The 15,208-nt window shown below is 41.4% G+C and overlaps 1 protein-coding gene across 1 annotated transcript; it reads right to left on the reverse strand.

Moving 5' to 3' along the window:
- Window positions 1-382: 382 nt before the first annotated feature.
- On the reverse strand, window positions 383-5,613 carry LOC109242499. The gene is made up of 3 exons (XM_019409346.1): window positions 5,095-5,613; window positions 1,042-1,576; window positions 383-950 (listed from the first exon to the last, which is right to left on the reverse strand). The coding sequence occupies exons 1-3, from the start codon at window positions 5,524-5,526 to the stop codon at window positions 640-642; spliced, it is 1,278 nt and encodes a 425-aa protein (XP_019264891.1). The 5' UTR covers window positions 5,527-5,613; the 3' UTR covers window positions 383-639.
- Window positions 5,614-15,208: the final 9,595 nt, after the last annotated feature.

The raw sequence follows: 15,208 nt of genomic DNA on the forward strand, positions 1-15,208 counted from the left end.
GCCAAGGAGTTGTTAATGCAAATTGCTTGCAAAAAATCCGTAAGAAAACTTCTTTTTTTCATGAATTTTTATCAAGTTTCCTTCAAATTATTAGTGTTTCTTGCGAAAATATCTGTAAGTAATAAATAGGAGAATTAGAAATCCCCAAGTGACGTACTTAAGAATTTTAAAATTCGCCAGTAATAACTACTTCCGAAATTTTTTCTATCGAACCTTTTTTTACAGCAAATTTCACAAGAAATTACATTACACGCGAAATTTCCTATATAATCCCTAGGAAAATCTACAAATTAATGTAATTTGCAGCGATACATCTGTAATGCATGTGTTTTGATCTATCCAGAATCCATTAGCTCTTATAGTGTTGATCTTCACAATACAATAAGAGAAGTAGGATATGTAGCTTATGTTTATTACTACTATAAAGATGTGAAAAAGGTCTACATGAAAGCTATATAAACTAAGGAAATAGTTTGGGAAAAAAACAAAAGTAAGAAAAAGGAACTGCCGAACTCAAAGTGCACGTGGCACTTCTATTGGGTCGTATAAACCCAACTATATAACAGTCGAGCAAAAAGGCTCGTCATTTACAACCATATATTACATAAGACACAGTGTGATCCTTCTTCGCCGCACAACTCATGCAACGAACTCCCGACTGGACTGGCACCAAAGGTCATATGATTTCTGGAGATTTGGCCAGTCAGAAGACGTTGTCGTGAAGTCTTGCAGCCAGTTGGTTAGAATTACCTCTTGGTCGATTGTGGGCAGCGATGAGATCAATTCGTCCATTGTCTTCTCCATCTCAACCTTCTCGTACCCTGTCAATACTGGATACGAAAGCCCGTTGTCTGCATAGCAGAATAATGGAAGCCACAACACTAGTATGTTGAACTTCACTTGCCTTGGAACTTCGTTTTTCATTCGCTTAAGCTCTCCAAATAATATTGCTACAAGTAAATGCAACGTCAAAATTCACATATCTTAAAACATCGTATTGATAATAATAACAAAAATAATAGTAATACAATAATTATCTACCTGTGATCTTGACAATGAAGCCTTGCACCCTAGGATTAGAGGAAAGAGATATAGAAGCCAAGCCAGAAGCAAAGCTCCATTGCACCAAAGCTTCATCCACAGCACCACACCCCACCATCTTAGTCGTTATCCATAGCAGTTCTTGTGCGTGTTTCTCAGCCGCCAAGTCATTTACCCTCTCCTCACACGGAACAGCAGATGTTCTCTTGTTTTGAAAAAGGCTCGTGGCTGCTCCGACCCATGGGAAAAATGTGCCCAGACCTTTGAGCGAAGAAGCCACAAAAGAACCCAAAGGTAGAGATCGAAGAATGCGTGAGGGCCACGTTCCTGAATCCTCCGACATGCGGGGGCTTTTGAGAGAGCCGTAAAGAAATCCTGACGTACGCGCGAATGCTGAAGCCAGGGCCGTACGATTGACTTGGAGCATTTCCAAGTGTCCGCATCTGGTGTTCTCATCTACAATCTTGTCAGCCATTCCCATTGCAAACTGGTACTTCCTCGAGGAAGCTGGAATCTCATTTAGCAACGCCAGTATCTGAAATAGCCTTAGATGAATAAGTATAAGTAAAGAGAATTATGATAGTTCAGTATGTTGTCTTGACAACGTGCATTTTCCCGTCATTGAAGCCCTACTCAACTTTCATATTGTTGGCGGGACTTCTATTCCCTACCTCATAATCCCCTTCCCTAATATAATGTACGTGTAATAAAAAAAAAATAATAATAAGAACAAGTACTTATCTTTTTTCCTCAAAATACTTCGCACATTGTAGATTAAGTGTTAAATAAAGTAGAGCTTCTTATCGACAATTGTTACATTATTAGGTAGATACCCCCTCTGTTCCAGTTTATGTGAACCTATTTCCTTTTTGGTTCGTTCCAAAAAGAATGAACCCTTTCTAAATTTGGTAACAATTTAGCTTAAAGTTACAACTCTACCCTTAATAAGAAACTTTTATAACCACACAAATACTCTGGGCTCCATTTGGACTTGTTTAGGACCACAAATTCCAAAAAGTTTTCATTTTTTCTTAAACTCGGTGCCCAGTCAAACAGGTTCACATAAATTGGAAAGGAGGGAGTATTACAATATGTTATACACTCAATGAGTCATAGAAAGAGAAAACAGCTTCACATAATTTCACATTGCTTTTTGCGCAGATCAAAAGAAAAAAGCTCTACGCTCAGTCCTTATCTTTATTGTTATATTACTAGTAGCAGATAGTTAAAATATAATTGCAGAATAGGGATAATGTGAGAAAACGACTTTGTCAGAGTTCTAGCACGTGCTGAATCTTAATTTGTTAAGGACACTCAATGAGACATTAGTCTAGCAGTTAAATGGTAGTACTATCAAAAGGTCTCAAGTTCAGATTAAGTCTGCAGGATGAAATTTATTACCTCTAAGCAATAATGTATTTTTAGAAACTGCAAATCCTCATCGATTATAAATATTATTGATATGCTCCTATTGTTGGTATATATATAATTTTACGATCATTAAAATCTTCAATTTCTAAGCATGAGAGACAATAATAGGATATTCCCAATAAAAAGAACAAAATGTCGACCAAAAGTTACGCAATGTTAATACTGAAGGGAACGAAGGGTGTGTTTGGTACGAAGGATTCAAAAAAAAAATTTTGTCATTTTTTAGCTACCGAAAACAAAACAAATTTTAAACGAGAAAAAAATAACTTTTCGTTTATATTTTTTTCCGATATAATTTAAAAACAATGTAATGGTCAGACGAAATTTCTTCATAAAATATCTTCTCGGAAAATATCTTCAAATACGTCGAAGCCAAGTAAGCTTTCAAAATAACAAAGAAAGCATCCGACTAGATCCAACTCCCCTCCATTTCCTAGTCTCTCCATTTCTCCAAGTTCCTATTTAGTTTGGAGACACTTGTTCAATATTAATGGATGAAATTTAATTGAATAAAATAAAGCACTAACCATAATTAATAAAGTATTTAATTCCTCCTTTTATTTATTTTCAATATCTTTTCCCACAATTATAGCTACACATTATCTAAGATTCCTTTTTTCTTTCTTGTAGTAATTTTCTTTCCAGCCAACCTAGCAGCGTTTTCTTTCGCAGTATTCGTATCAGTGGCAGATCTAGAGTATTGTTACTTGGTTCCCGGGAACGCAGTAATTTTTGCGTAAACACTGTTCTATTAAGAAATCCACTAAATATTTATAAATATCTAATTGTGAACACACATATTATTGTATATTAATTTGACATTACGGTAGGAACGCATAAGCTTGAATTCCTGGATCCGCCGCTGATTCGTATGCAAGTCCAAATGATCCCAAAGTTTATACAAATGAATGAGAAACATCCATATGTTAATTTTGAGACGTGACCACAAATCTACCATTGAAAAGGAGAAAATAAGATAACAATAATAATTCAAAGCTCTCCAATACATGGTTATGCTATGAATAAAATTTAATTTTTCGGTTAAAATTAGATTGAGTTTTTAAATAATTATTTCATTTTTTTTTAAAGGATAGTGAACTCCAGAATAATGAAAAAAAAATTATGGAATGGAAGGCAACTTAGGTTTTTAAAAGGATTGACATGCATGTTGGTAAATTGTTCTGAAAATTATATACGGAATATTTATTACTTAACTATGGTTAATGCCTTATTTTAGTTAATATTAAATCTAGATCATTAATTTTAAAATGGTATAGGTATTTCCTATTTAATGGTATGGTCGGAGGAATCAATACGTCTGACAATCCAACTACGTGTAGAGAGAAGAGCGAGGTCATTTGACGTGTGACTATCTCAAATACGTGTAAGCTATGCGCTCATGCTATGACGCGTGGCAGTTGCATGCATGCTATAACATAGCCATGTTTTGTTTTTGACACCCTCTATTGAGCAAAACGGCAGACCGAAAACGACAGACTTATAACTACCTTACATACAAAAGTATAACTACGACACAAAATATTATGTCAGCATAGCAACATTCATGTTCATATTCACCAAAAATGAATACTTAGGTATCTCAACACATACTTCCTCCGTTTTGACTGTGCACGCAGTTTAAAAAAATAAAAAATTTAAAAAATTTTAAAATTTATGTCTTAAACAAGTCAAAGGGAGATTTAGAGTATATGTGTATTATAAAAAAATTTTATTAATGTAGAATTTAAAGTTTAAGCTAAATTATTTTCAAATGTGAAAGGAATCTAACCTTTTTAGAACGGACCAAAAGCAAATAGGTTCACTGAAATGGAGGGAGTATCTTTCCTTCTCTTTCCCCAACTATGGCTACCCTACCCGAATACAAGCTTCTGCTAATTTCCATGTTCTACCCATTTTACTTCACCCTATCCATAAAATATAGGGTAGATTCAGGAATAGTTGATTGATTAATTTCAGGACAAAATATTTAATTATTCTCAAATGATATATATATATACAAATAAGTGAAGTAGGAAAAGTGAACCTATAGCCACCGACTATTTTTTTCCCTTCTAGTCTAAGATCAAGAAAGTGCATGCCTAATGAAATACTTCACACAAATTGAATTAGGAGGTAATTAACGCATACTAAAAGCATAACCTTTTTCACTCATTATATCCCAATAAACAAGTAGGAAGGTGATCTTTCAATCCTTATTCAGGGCACGTCCCTCTAGAGTAATACTTTTCTGCCCTTTCCTTTATATACTTCACAACATTTATCTCTCCAAACTTCTCATTTAAATCATACAAATATCATGTGGTGTTTAAAATATTATTCCATGTTAAAATTACAACTTCTAAAGACATAGCGTCAAACACCACCGTAAAAACTGACTAGCTAAATTATCCAACTTCATTTAGACAAGGAAGATTCCTTTTCAGAAACGTTATTAGAATCAACAAATTCATCATACTTGAATGAACTCAAATGAGTTTTGTGTTATCAGTTTGGAAAGCAGTAATAAAAGCAGAAAAACATGGAGTACAGGAAAACGAAACTTTTAGAGAAAGAAAAAGAAGTCTAATTAATTATTAAGTGATAATGATATAGTTAACTTACATGCGTGAGAGCTCTACCAAGAGCTTTAGCAGGAGAAGCTTGATTAGAATCTTCATGAAGCACCAAATCCAAAGAAAAAGCACCAGAGGAAGAAGACAACATTGTTGAAGCTGATGGCAACATTAAGTCAAGGGACGATGATCCAATTCCACCACTATCAAGCGAATACGAAGAGCCAACAGCGAAAGGACAGTGATCCATCAACACCCTAAGAACCCAAACTGCCAACCAAGTCATGAGCATCAGCATGAACCTCAAGTGGTCCGCTGGCTTCCACTTGTCCGACTGCTGGTCCGCCGCCTTGGCGTTCGACGCCACCGCCACAAGGGTCTTTGCCGCTGCGTTCACCGTCGTCATGAAGACAGAGTTGAGAAGCGCCGATGGTCTCGCCTTGTAGGAACCATAGTCTACCACTGCTAGATCCATAGCCATGACTGCCGTGGCTAACTTTGCGTGTATATACTGTTGAGTTGTGGTTTATTTTCTTCCCAAAGAAGAAGAGAGACCTTATATTAAAGTTTTTTCTACGTCGAGACAAATAAAATACTACTTTCCGGAAAATAAAAAGGAAGACTTTTAAAATTGAAGCTTTTTTATAAAATAAAAACTGTAAAGTCAATAAATCAAAGATAAATATAGAGAAAGATTAATGTATTATTTAACATCAAACTCATATACATAATAAACTGAAATCTCCTCTATTTATAGAAGAAAGTAAGCTGCTGTGTAAGCCGCTACTGCAAGCTGCTGTGTAAGCCGCTTGGAAGTTGCTACTGCAAGCTGCTCTGCAAGCTGGTTGTAAGCTGCCACTGCAAGCTGCTTGTAAGCTGCTACTGTATCATATATTGATAATCTTCTATTGGGGGTAAAATTTATCCATAACGGAGTACCGAAATGATAAGTTTCTTCAGGAGGCTTATTTTCAATAGAGTATTAAATAGATAAACATATTTACAGCAGAGTCCTATATGTGTAAACTTCTTCAGGAAGCTTATTTACAACGGAGTACTAAATAAACATTCATAATATATATATTTATAACATTCTCCCTTGGATGTTCATTAAAAGATAATGTGCCTCATTAAAACCTTACTAGGAAAAACCTCGTGGGAAAAAAATTAGTGAAGGAAAAAGAGTACACATATCTAGTAATATGCATTGCTTGATGCCTCATTAAAATCATATAAGGAAAACACTATGGGAAAACCTTAGTAAGAGAAAAAGAGTACAACGCGTATTTTACTCCCCCTGATGAAAACTTTGTTTCAAATATTTGAGTCTCCGCATTCCAATCTTATATACTATCTTCTCAAAAGATGAAGTTTGGTAAAGATTTAGTGAATAAATCTGCTGGATTGTCACTTGAAACGGATTTGCCAGTTTGAGATCGAGCTTTATGGAGATCGGATAAATAACTTGCATCTGCATAATCAATACGATCTACACCACCTTTGTTAGCATTAGCAAGATACATAAGTGCACCAATTGCACTGAGATAGAGTGTTTCAGGATCAAGGAGTTCCTCATCCTCTTCTAGAGGTCGGAACTGATCCTTATTCACTTCAAGTGATCGAACACCCATTGGTGTACTTAATGGGTGCGTTTTGTCCACGTAAAAGCATTTAAAGACCCTTTATGTATAGGCAACTTGATGGATAAAGTTCTCATATGCTAAATATGCAATTTGCAGATCAAGACAAAATTTTAATTTTTCAAGATCTTTCATCTCAAATTCTTCTTCAGATATTCAATTGTCTTTTGGAGCTCTTCTGGAGTTCCAACAAGATTTATGTCATCAACATAAATAATAAGTATAATAAATTCTGATGATATTTTATTTATAAAAATACATGGACAAATAACATCATTTATGTAATCTTCTTTCAGCAAATATTCACTGAGGCAATTATACCACACGCGCCCAGATTACGTTACACCCTACAAAGATCTTCGTAATTTGATCGAGTACATTTCTCGAGACATTGAATTATATGCTTCAAGCATTTCAAATATTTCAAGGATCTTCATATAGATTTAGTCAAATGAGTCGTATAGGTTATGACTTGCATTTAAATGGCATGACATTTTCAGGTGTCTGGACTACAGGTCTGATCCTCACAATCTTTTATAATATTGTCACGATCCCAGTTCACCCTCCATGAACATGTCGTGATGGCACCTAGTTCCTACAACTAGGTAAGCCTAACAATGCGGAAGTTAATATAAATTGCGGAAAACATTTAATTAAATTTAGCAAAACTAAAAGGAACGGTATATAAGTGCCACTTGGCATATACAACCCAAAAGTAAAACGCGGAAGTCTACAATTTTATCACAAAATCCAGAAACTCGCGGGAACCACAGGCTAATAGAAATGTAATATGCTGCTCTAACTCCAGAATGTCTAAACAACTGAAAGAAAAGGATAGGGTAACTACTAAAGCTGGAACAGAATAGAGACTCCTGGTCTGCAGACGCGGCAGATATACCTCAAAGTCTCCGCTAGATCTCTCCGCCTCGAGGATAGTACGCCTGAGTGGAGGTACCTGGGTCTGCACATGAAAAACATGCGCAGAAGGGGCATGAGTACACCACGGCGGTACTCAGTAAGTGCCAAGCCTAACCTCGGTTGGGTAGTGACGAGGAAGGTCAGGGCCCTACTGAGGTTAAACAATATAATATGAATTAACAGTATGAAAATAGGCAGTAATAATGAGTACAGCAATGGAATAAGACAGGCTAAACAAAGCAATAACAATTACACAAGGAACGGTGTAAACACGAATTATGTACAGCTCAATACCAATGGTAACAATGAGGATCTCCCAGGATACCGTCCTGTAGTCGTTTTCTCAACTGTCTAGTGGATCTCCCGGGATACCGTCCCGTAGTCCATCATATGTATATATCCGAAGGATCTCCCGGGATACCGTTCCGTAGTCCAACTATCAATGTGCAGGGGGGATCTATCGGGAATCTAACCCGCAGTCCCAAAGTAAATATGCAGGGGGATCTATCGGGAATCTAACCCGCAGTCCCAAAGTAAATATGCAGGGGGATCTATCGGGAATCGAACCCGCAGTCCCAAAGTAAATATGCAGGGGATCTATCGGGAATCTAACCCGCAGTCCCAAAGTAAATATGCAGGGGGATCTATCGGAATCCCACATCCGTAGTCCCAATGTAAATACGCAGCCACAACAAGAAGATATTCAGAACTAGAGTACAAGAAAATACAAGGAAACAAGTAGTTCTAGCCTAACATGCTTCACCTAGTACAATCAAGGCAACTTAAGCAAATAGGCAATTTAGGTCAGCTAAGCATGCTTTTCTAAACTAACACAGGCTATAATTGCAAGTAGAATAAAGCAGGTAAGAAAGAAACTCAGTCTAAATATTTAAAGTAAAATCGGGTTTTTCAACAATTAGCTCAAGTACGCGCTCGTCACCTCACACACAAGGCATTCAATTACCAATATCATATCCTAAGGGGAAAGGTCCCCCACACAAGGTTAGACAAGCCACTTACCTCGAACCGGCTCCAAAATCAACTCAAAATTACACTTTTGCCACGAGTATCCGACTCCAAATGGCCCAAATCTATTCAATCCAATTGCACATTGTAAATAACATCGCAAGCAACTGATTCTACTAATTAATTCAACGTTAAGGCGCGAAATTAGGTAAAATGACCAAAATGCCCTTCAGGCCAACGCCTCGGAATCGAATAATTTTTACATTTTCAGAACCCTCGCACTCTCACGAGTCTAACCATATAAAAATCTCCCAAATCGAAGGTCAAACACCCACTCAAAACTCAATAGTTTAGCCTATGAAGTTCCACCAATTTTTCATTCAAAAATCCGAAATTAAGGATGAAATTGTGATTAGATTAGTGGGTATTAAGCATAAGGGAGTAGAGAAACATTACCCAATCATTGCCCTCGAAAACCCCTCGAAATTGCTCCCAAATCCGAGCTCCCAAGCTTGTATTTTGATAAAAATGGCTAACCCTCGTTTTTGAAACATTAAATACTGTCCAGAACTTTAATGCATCGCGAACGCGGAGGTGAGCTCGTGTTCGCGAAGAAGAAAAAAATTGAAGATGCCAAATTTACCCTTCGCGATCGCGTGAGAGGGGCCGCGAACGCGAACAAGAAGAACAACAAAGCTACGCGAACGCGAAAGGAGGCCCGTGAACGTGAAGAAGGATCTGGGACCTGCAACAGCTGAAGGATTTCTGCAATATTTTCAAACTCCAAAATGCTCCGTTGAGCATCCGAAACACACCCGAGGCCCCTGGGACCTCAACCAAACCTACGGACATATCCCATAACACCATTCAAACTTGTACCAATCCTTAAACCACCTAATACGACGCAGGAAACTCGAATTAAACAAGGGTTTGAGCCTAAGAACTTCAAATTTCATCAAAACACGCTTTCGATCAAAAACCTAACCAAAACACGTCCGAATGACCTAGAATTTTGCACACACATCCCAAATGGCATGACGGAGCTACTGCAACTTCCGGAATTCCAATCCGACCCTCGGATCAAAAACTCACTATCGGACCGGAAACTTCAAAAATTCAAACTTCGGCATTTCAAGCCCAAATGAGCTACGGGCTTCCAAAACACATTCCGAACACGCTCCCAACCCCAAAATCACCTAACGGAGCTAACGGAACCATCGGATTTCCATTCCGAGGTCATCTTCACACTGTTCCGACTACGGACCACTTTTCAACACTTAAGCTCTCATTTAGGGACTAAGCGTCCCAAACTCTCCGAAACCCAACACCGAACGTCCCGGCAAACCAAAATAGCAGAAATGAACTTAGGGGAAGCAGTTAATAGGGGATCGAGGCGTTAATTCTTAAGACGACCGGCCGGGTCGTCACATCCTCCTACACTTAAACATTCGTTCGTCCTCGAACGAGCATAGAGAACATACCTGAAGTAGGGAAAAGATGAGGGTACTGACTGCGCATATCCCGCTCGGTCTCCCAGGTCGCCTCCTCGGCCGGCTGATCCCGCCACTAAACCTTCACTGAAGCAATGTTCTTTGACCTCAACTTTCTGATCTGCCTGTCCAATATAGCCACTGGCTCCTCAACATAGGATAGATCCTTGTCCAACTGGACCGAACTGAAATCCAACACGTGCGACGATTCACCGTGATACCTCCGGAGCATCGAAACATGAAATACCGGATGAACCCCGGTCAAGCTGGGAGGTAAGGTAAGCTCATAAGCAACCTCCCCAACTCGCCTCAAAATGTCAAAAGGGCCAATAAACCTCGGACTCAACTTCCCTTTCTTCCCAAACCTCATGACGCCTTTCATAGGCGAAACCCGAAGTAGAACCCGCTCTCCGACCATATATGAAACATCACGAACCTTCCTGTCCGCGTAACTCTTCTGTCTGGACTGAGCTGTACGGAGTCTATCCTGAATCATCTTAACTTTCTCCAATGCATCCTGAACTAACTCTGTGCCCAATAGCCTGGCCTCACCCGGCTCAAACCAACCCACCGGAGATCTACACCTCCTACCATATAAAGCCTCATACGGCGCCATCTGAATGCTGGACTGATAACTGTTGTTGTAAGCAAACTCCGCCAATGGCAAGAAATGATCCCAAGACCCTCCAAACTCAATCACACACGCACGGAGCATATCCTCAAGAATCTGAATAGTGCGCTCGGACTGTCCGTCCGTCTGGGGGTGAAATGCTGTGCTCAACTCCACCCGAGTACCTAACTCCTGCTGCACGGCTCTCCAGAACCGCGATGTAAACTGAGTACCTCTGTCCGAAATAATAGAAACTGGAATACCATGCAGACGGACGATCTCCCTGATATAAATCTCCGCCAACCGCTCCGATGAATAAGTGGTACACACAGGAATGAAATGAGCGGACTTGGTCAGCCGATCCACAATAACCCAAATGGCATCAAACTTCTTCAAGGTCCGTGGAAGTCCCGATACAAAGTCCATGGTGATGCGCTCCCATTTCCACTCCGGAATCTCTATCTGCTGGAGCAACCCACCCGGGCGCTGGTGCTCATACTTCACCTGCTGGCAGTTGAGGCATCTAGACACATAGCCAACTATATCTTTCTTCATCCGCCTCCACCAATAGTGCTGCCTCAAGTCCTGATACATCTTCGCGGCACCCGGATGGATGGAATACCGCGAACTATGGGCCTCTGCTAGAATCATCTCTCGAAGACCATCAACATTGGGCACACAAATCCGGCCCTGCATCCTCAATACCCCGTCATCTCCAATGGTCACATCCCTGGCATCCCCACGCTGAACCTTGTCCTTAAGGACAAGTAAATGGGGGTCCTCATACTGCTGCTCCCTGATACGATCAAATAAGGAAGACCGGGAAACCACACAAGCTAGAACCCGACTGGGCTCCGAAAGGTCCAATCTCACAAACTGGCTGGCTAGGGCCCGAACATCCATCGCCATAGGCCTCTCCGAAGCTGGTAAATATGCCAAACTCCCCAAACTCTCCGCCCGGCGACTCAAGGCATCCGCCACTACATTGGCCTTGCCCGGGTGATACAGAATAGTAATATCATAGTCCTTCAACAACTCTAACCACCTCCTCTGGCGCAAATTTAGATCCTTTTGCTTGAACAAGTGCTGCAAACTCCGGTGGTCAGTATAAATCTCACAAGGCACACCGTACAAATAGTGACGCCAGATCTTCAAGGCATGAACAATAGCAACTAACTCAAGGTCGTGGACAGGGTAGTTCTTCTCATGTATCTTCAACCGTCTGGACGCATAGGCAATCACTCTACCGTCCTGCATCAACACCGCTCCAAGGCCAACCCGTGAGGCATCACAATAAACTGTATAGGACCCCGAACCAGTAGGCAATATCAAAATAGGGGCTGTAATCAAAGCCGTCTTGAGCTTCTGAAAGCTCGCCTCACACTCCTCCGTCTATTAAAATGGGGCACCCTTCTGGGTCAATCTAGTCATAGGGGCTGCAATCGATGAAAACCCCTCCACAAAACGACGGTAATAGCCCGCCAAACCAAGGAAACTGCAAATCTCTGTAGCTGAGGACGGCCTGGGCCAACTCTGCACGGCCTCTATCTTCCTCGGATCCACCCGAATGCCCTTACTCCAAACCACGTGGCCTAAGAATGCCACAGAACTCAACCAAAACTCACATTTTGAGAACTTTGCATATAACTTCTTCTCTCTCAGGGTCTGAAGCACGATCCTCAGGTGCTGCTCATGATCTTCCCGACTTCGGGAATACACCAGAATATCATCAATAAAAGCAATAACAAACGAGTCGAGATATGGCCTGAACACACTGTGCATCAAATGCATAAAAGCTGATGAGGCATTGGTCAGCCCAAATGATGTAACAAGGAACTCGTAATGACCATACCGAGTCCTGAAGGCAGTCTTCGGGATATCTGGCTCCCGAATCTTCAACTGATGGTAACCTAAGCGCAAGTCAATCTTAGAAAACACCTGTGCGCCCTTAAGCTAGTCAAACAGATCATCAATACGGGGCAAGGGATAACGGTTCTTCACTATAACCTTGTTCAACTGGCCATAATCAATACACATACGCATGGAACCATCCTGTTTTCTTCACAAACAAGACAGGATCACCCCACGGTGAAACACTGGGGTGAATAAAACCCTTATCAAGCAATTCCTGCAACTGATCCTTCAACTCAGGAGGAGCCATACGATACGGAGGAATGGAAATGGGCTGATTGCCCGGCAACAAATCAATGCCAAAATCAATGTCTTTATCGGGCAGCATGCCCGGAAGATCAGCTGGAAACACATCGTGATAATCCCGTACCATTAGGACTGAATCAACAGAAAGGGGGTATCAACACTGATATTTCTCACATAAGCTAAAATACACAGCACACCCTTTCTCAACCATACGCTGAGCTTTAAGGAAAAAGATAACTCTACTGGGAGTGTGATCTAAGGCACCCCCCACTCAACACACGATATACCTGGCATGACCAGCATCACGGTCTTGGCGTGACAATCAAGAATAGCATAATGGGGCGACAACCGATCCATACCCAAAATAATATCAAAATCCACCTTACTGAGTAACAATAAATCTGCTCTGGTCTCAAAACCACGAATAGTAACCAAACATGACCAATAAACGCGGTCCACAACAAGAGAATCCCCCACAGGAGTAGAAACATAAATAGGAAGACTCAAGGAAATCCCGAGGTACACTCAAATGCGGAGCAAAATAAGAAGACACATGAAAATAGGTGGAACCTAAATCGAATAGAAACGATACATATCTATAACAAACCATGACAATACCTGCGATGATCGGAGGCAACAACCTCGGTACGGGCATGTGGGGTAGCAACTGGGGCTGTAACTATAGCCTAAGAACTCTGCGGGGCGCGCTGTGGCTGAGAAGTCTATGGAGGTGCACTCCTCCCGAGTCTGGGGCAATACCTCACCATATGGCACATGTCACCACACTCAAAGCAGCCTCGCGGCCGACGTGGCGGTGGAAACTGTGCAGTACAGGTACTCTAAGACCCCTGAACACCTAAAACTCTGTGTGAAATCTGGGATGCAGACTGAGCCGGCTGACCCATAAAACCTCTACCGTGTCGTACTCTTCCCCCAAAATAAGGACCAGCGGGCCTCCCCAATCTACGAGGCCTACTCACTCCTCTATACTCTCCCTCCTGACCACGTTTGTCCTCTCTCTCCTGGACCCACCTGTCTCCTACTTGGCGAGAGGTCCTCACCACCCGCTGACTGGGACCACATGCTGTGTCGTCATGATGCCTGGAACCTGACCAATGGGAACCTACTGCTCTGGAGTGGGGGCGGCGGGAGTCTGGGTCCCTCCCCCGATCTGTGAAGTAGTCGGTACAACCTGAATCAATCCCGCCTGAATCAACGTACCAAACATGCTCAGGAACTGCGCCAAAATCTCCTGAAGAGCTGGAGTAGTAGTAGCCGTAGGCGTGTCAGGTGACTGAACTCCGGCTGGATCTGTTGATGGTACCTCGGCGGCAGCTCGCGCAGATGCTCTCGCTGCACCACGGGCGCGTCCTCGGCCTCTACCCCGGTCCCGGCCCCTGACGGCTGCAGTAGGGGCGCGGGTGCTTGATCATCTCGAGTAGCACGTGTCCTCACCATCTGTGAGAGAATAGAAGGCAGAAGTTTAGGATTTGTGATGTCAAAAATTTCGCACGACAGGGATTCAAATGAAGTGAAATTTTCCTAACGGTTGCACAGCCTCTCGTAGATAAGTACAGACATCTCCGTACCGATCAGCGAGACTCTAATAAACCGGCCCGTGTTCCGTGACTCCTATGAACCTACAGCTCTGATACCAACTTGTCACGACCCCAGTTCACCCTCCATGAACATGTCATGATGGCACGTAGTTCCTACAACTAGGTAAGCCTAACAATGCGGAAGTTAATATAAATTGCGGAAAACATTTAATTAAATTTAGCAAAACTAAAAGGAACGGTATATAAGTACCACTTGGGATATACAACCCAAAAGTAAAACGCGGAAGCCTACAATTTCATCCCAAAACCCGGAAACTCACGGGAACTACAGGCTAATGGAAATGTAATATGCTGCTCTAACTCCAGAATGTCTAAACAACTGAAAGAAAAGGATAGGGTAACTACTAAAGCTAGAACAGAATAGAGACTCTTGGTCTGCGGACGCGGCAAATATACCTCAAAGTCTCCGCTAGATCTCTCCGCCTCGAGGATAGTACGCCTGAGTGGAGGTACCTGGGTCTGCACATGAAAAACATGCGCAGAAGGGGCATGAGTACACCGCGGCGGTACTCAGTAAGTGCTAAGCCTAGCCTCGGTTGGGTAGTGACGAGGAAGGTCAGGGCCTTACCGAGGTTAAACAATATAATATGAATTAACTGTATGAAAATAGGCAGTAATAATGGGTACAACAATGGAATAAGACACGCTAAACAAAGCAATAACAATTGCACAAGGAACGGAGTAAACACGAATTATGTACAGCTCAATACCAATGGAAACAATGAGGATCTCCCAGGATACCGTCCTGTAGTCCTTTTCTCAA

The sequence above is a fragment of the Nicotiana attenuata genome, unplaced genomic scaffold (genome assembly GCF_001879085.1).
Source record: "Nicotiana attenuata strain UT unplaced genomic scaffold, NIATTr2, whole genome shotgun sequence".
Taxonomy (NCBI): domain Eukaryota; kingdom Viridiplantae; phylum Streptophyta; class Magnoliopsida; order Solanales; family Solanaceae; genus Nicotiana; species Nicotiana attenuata.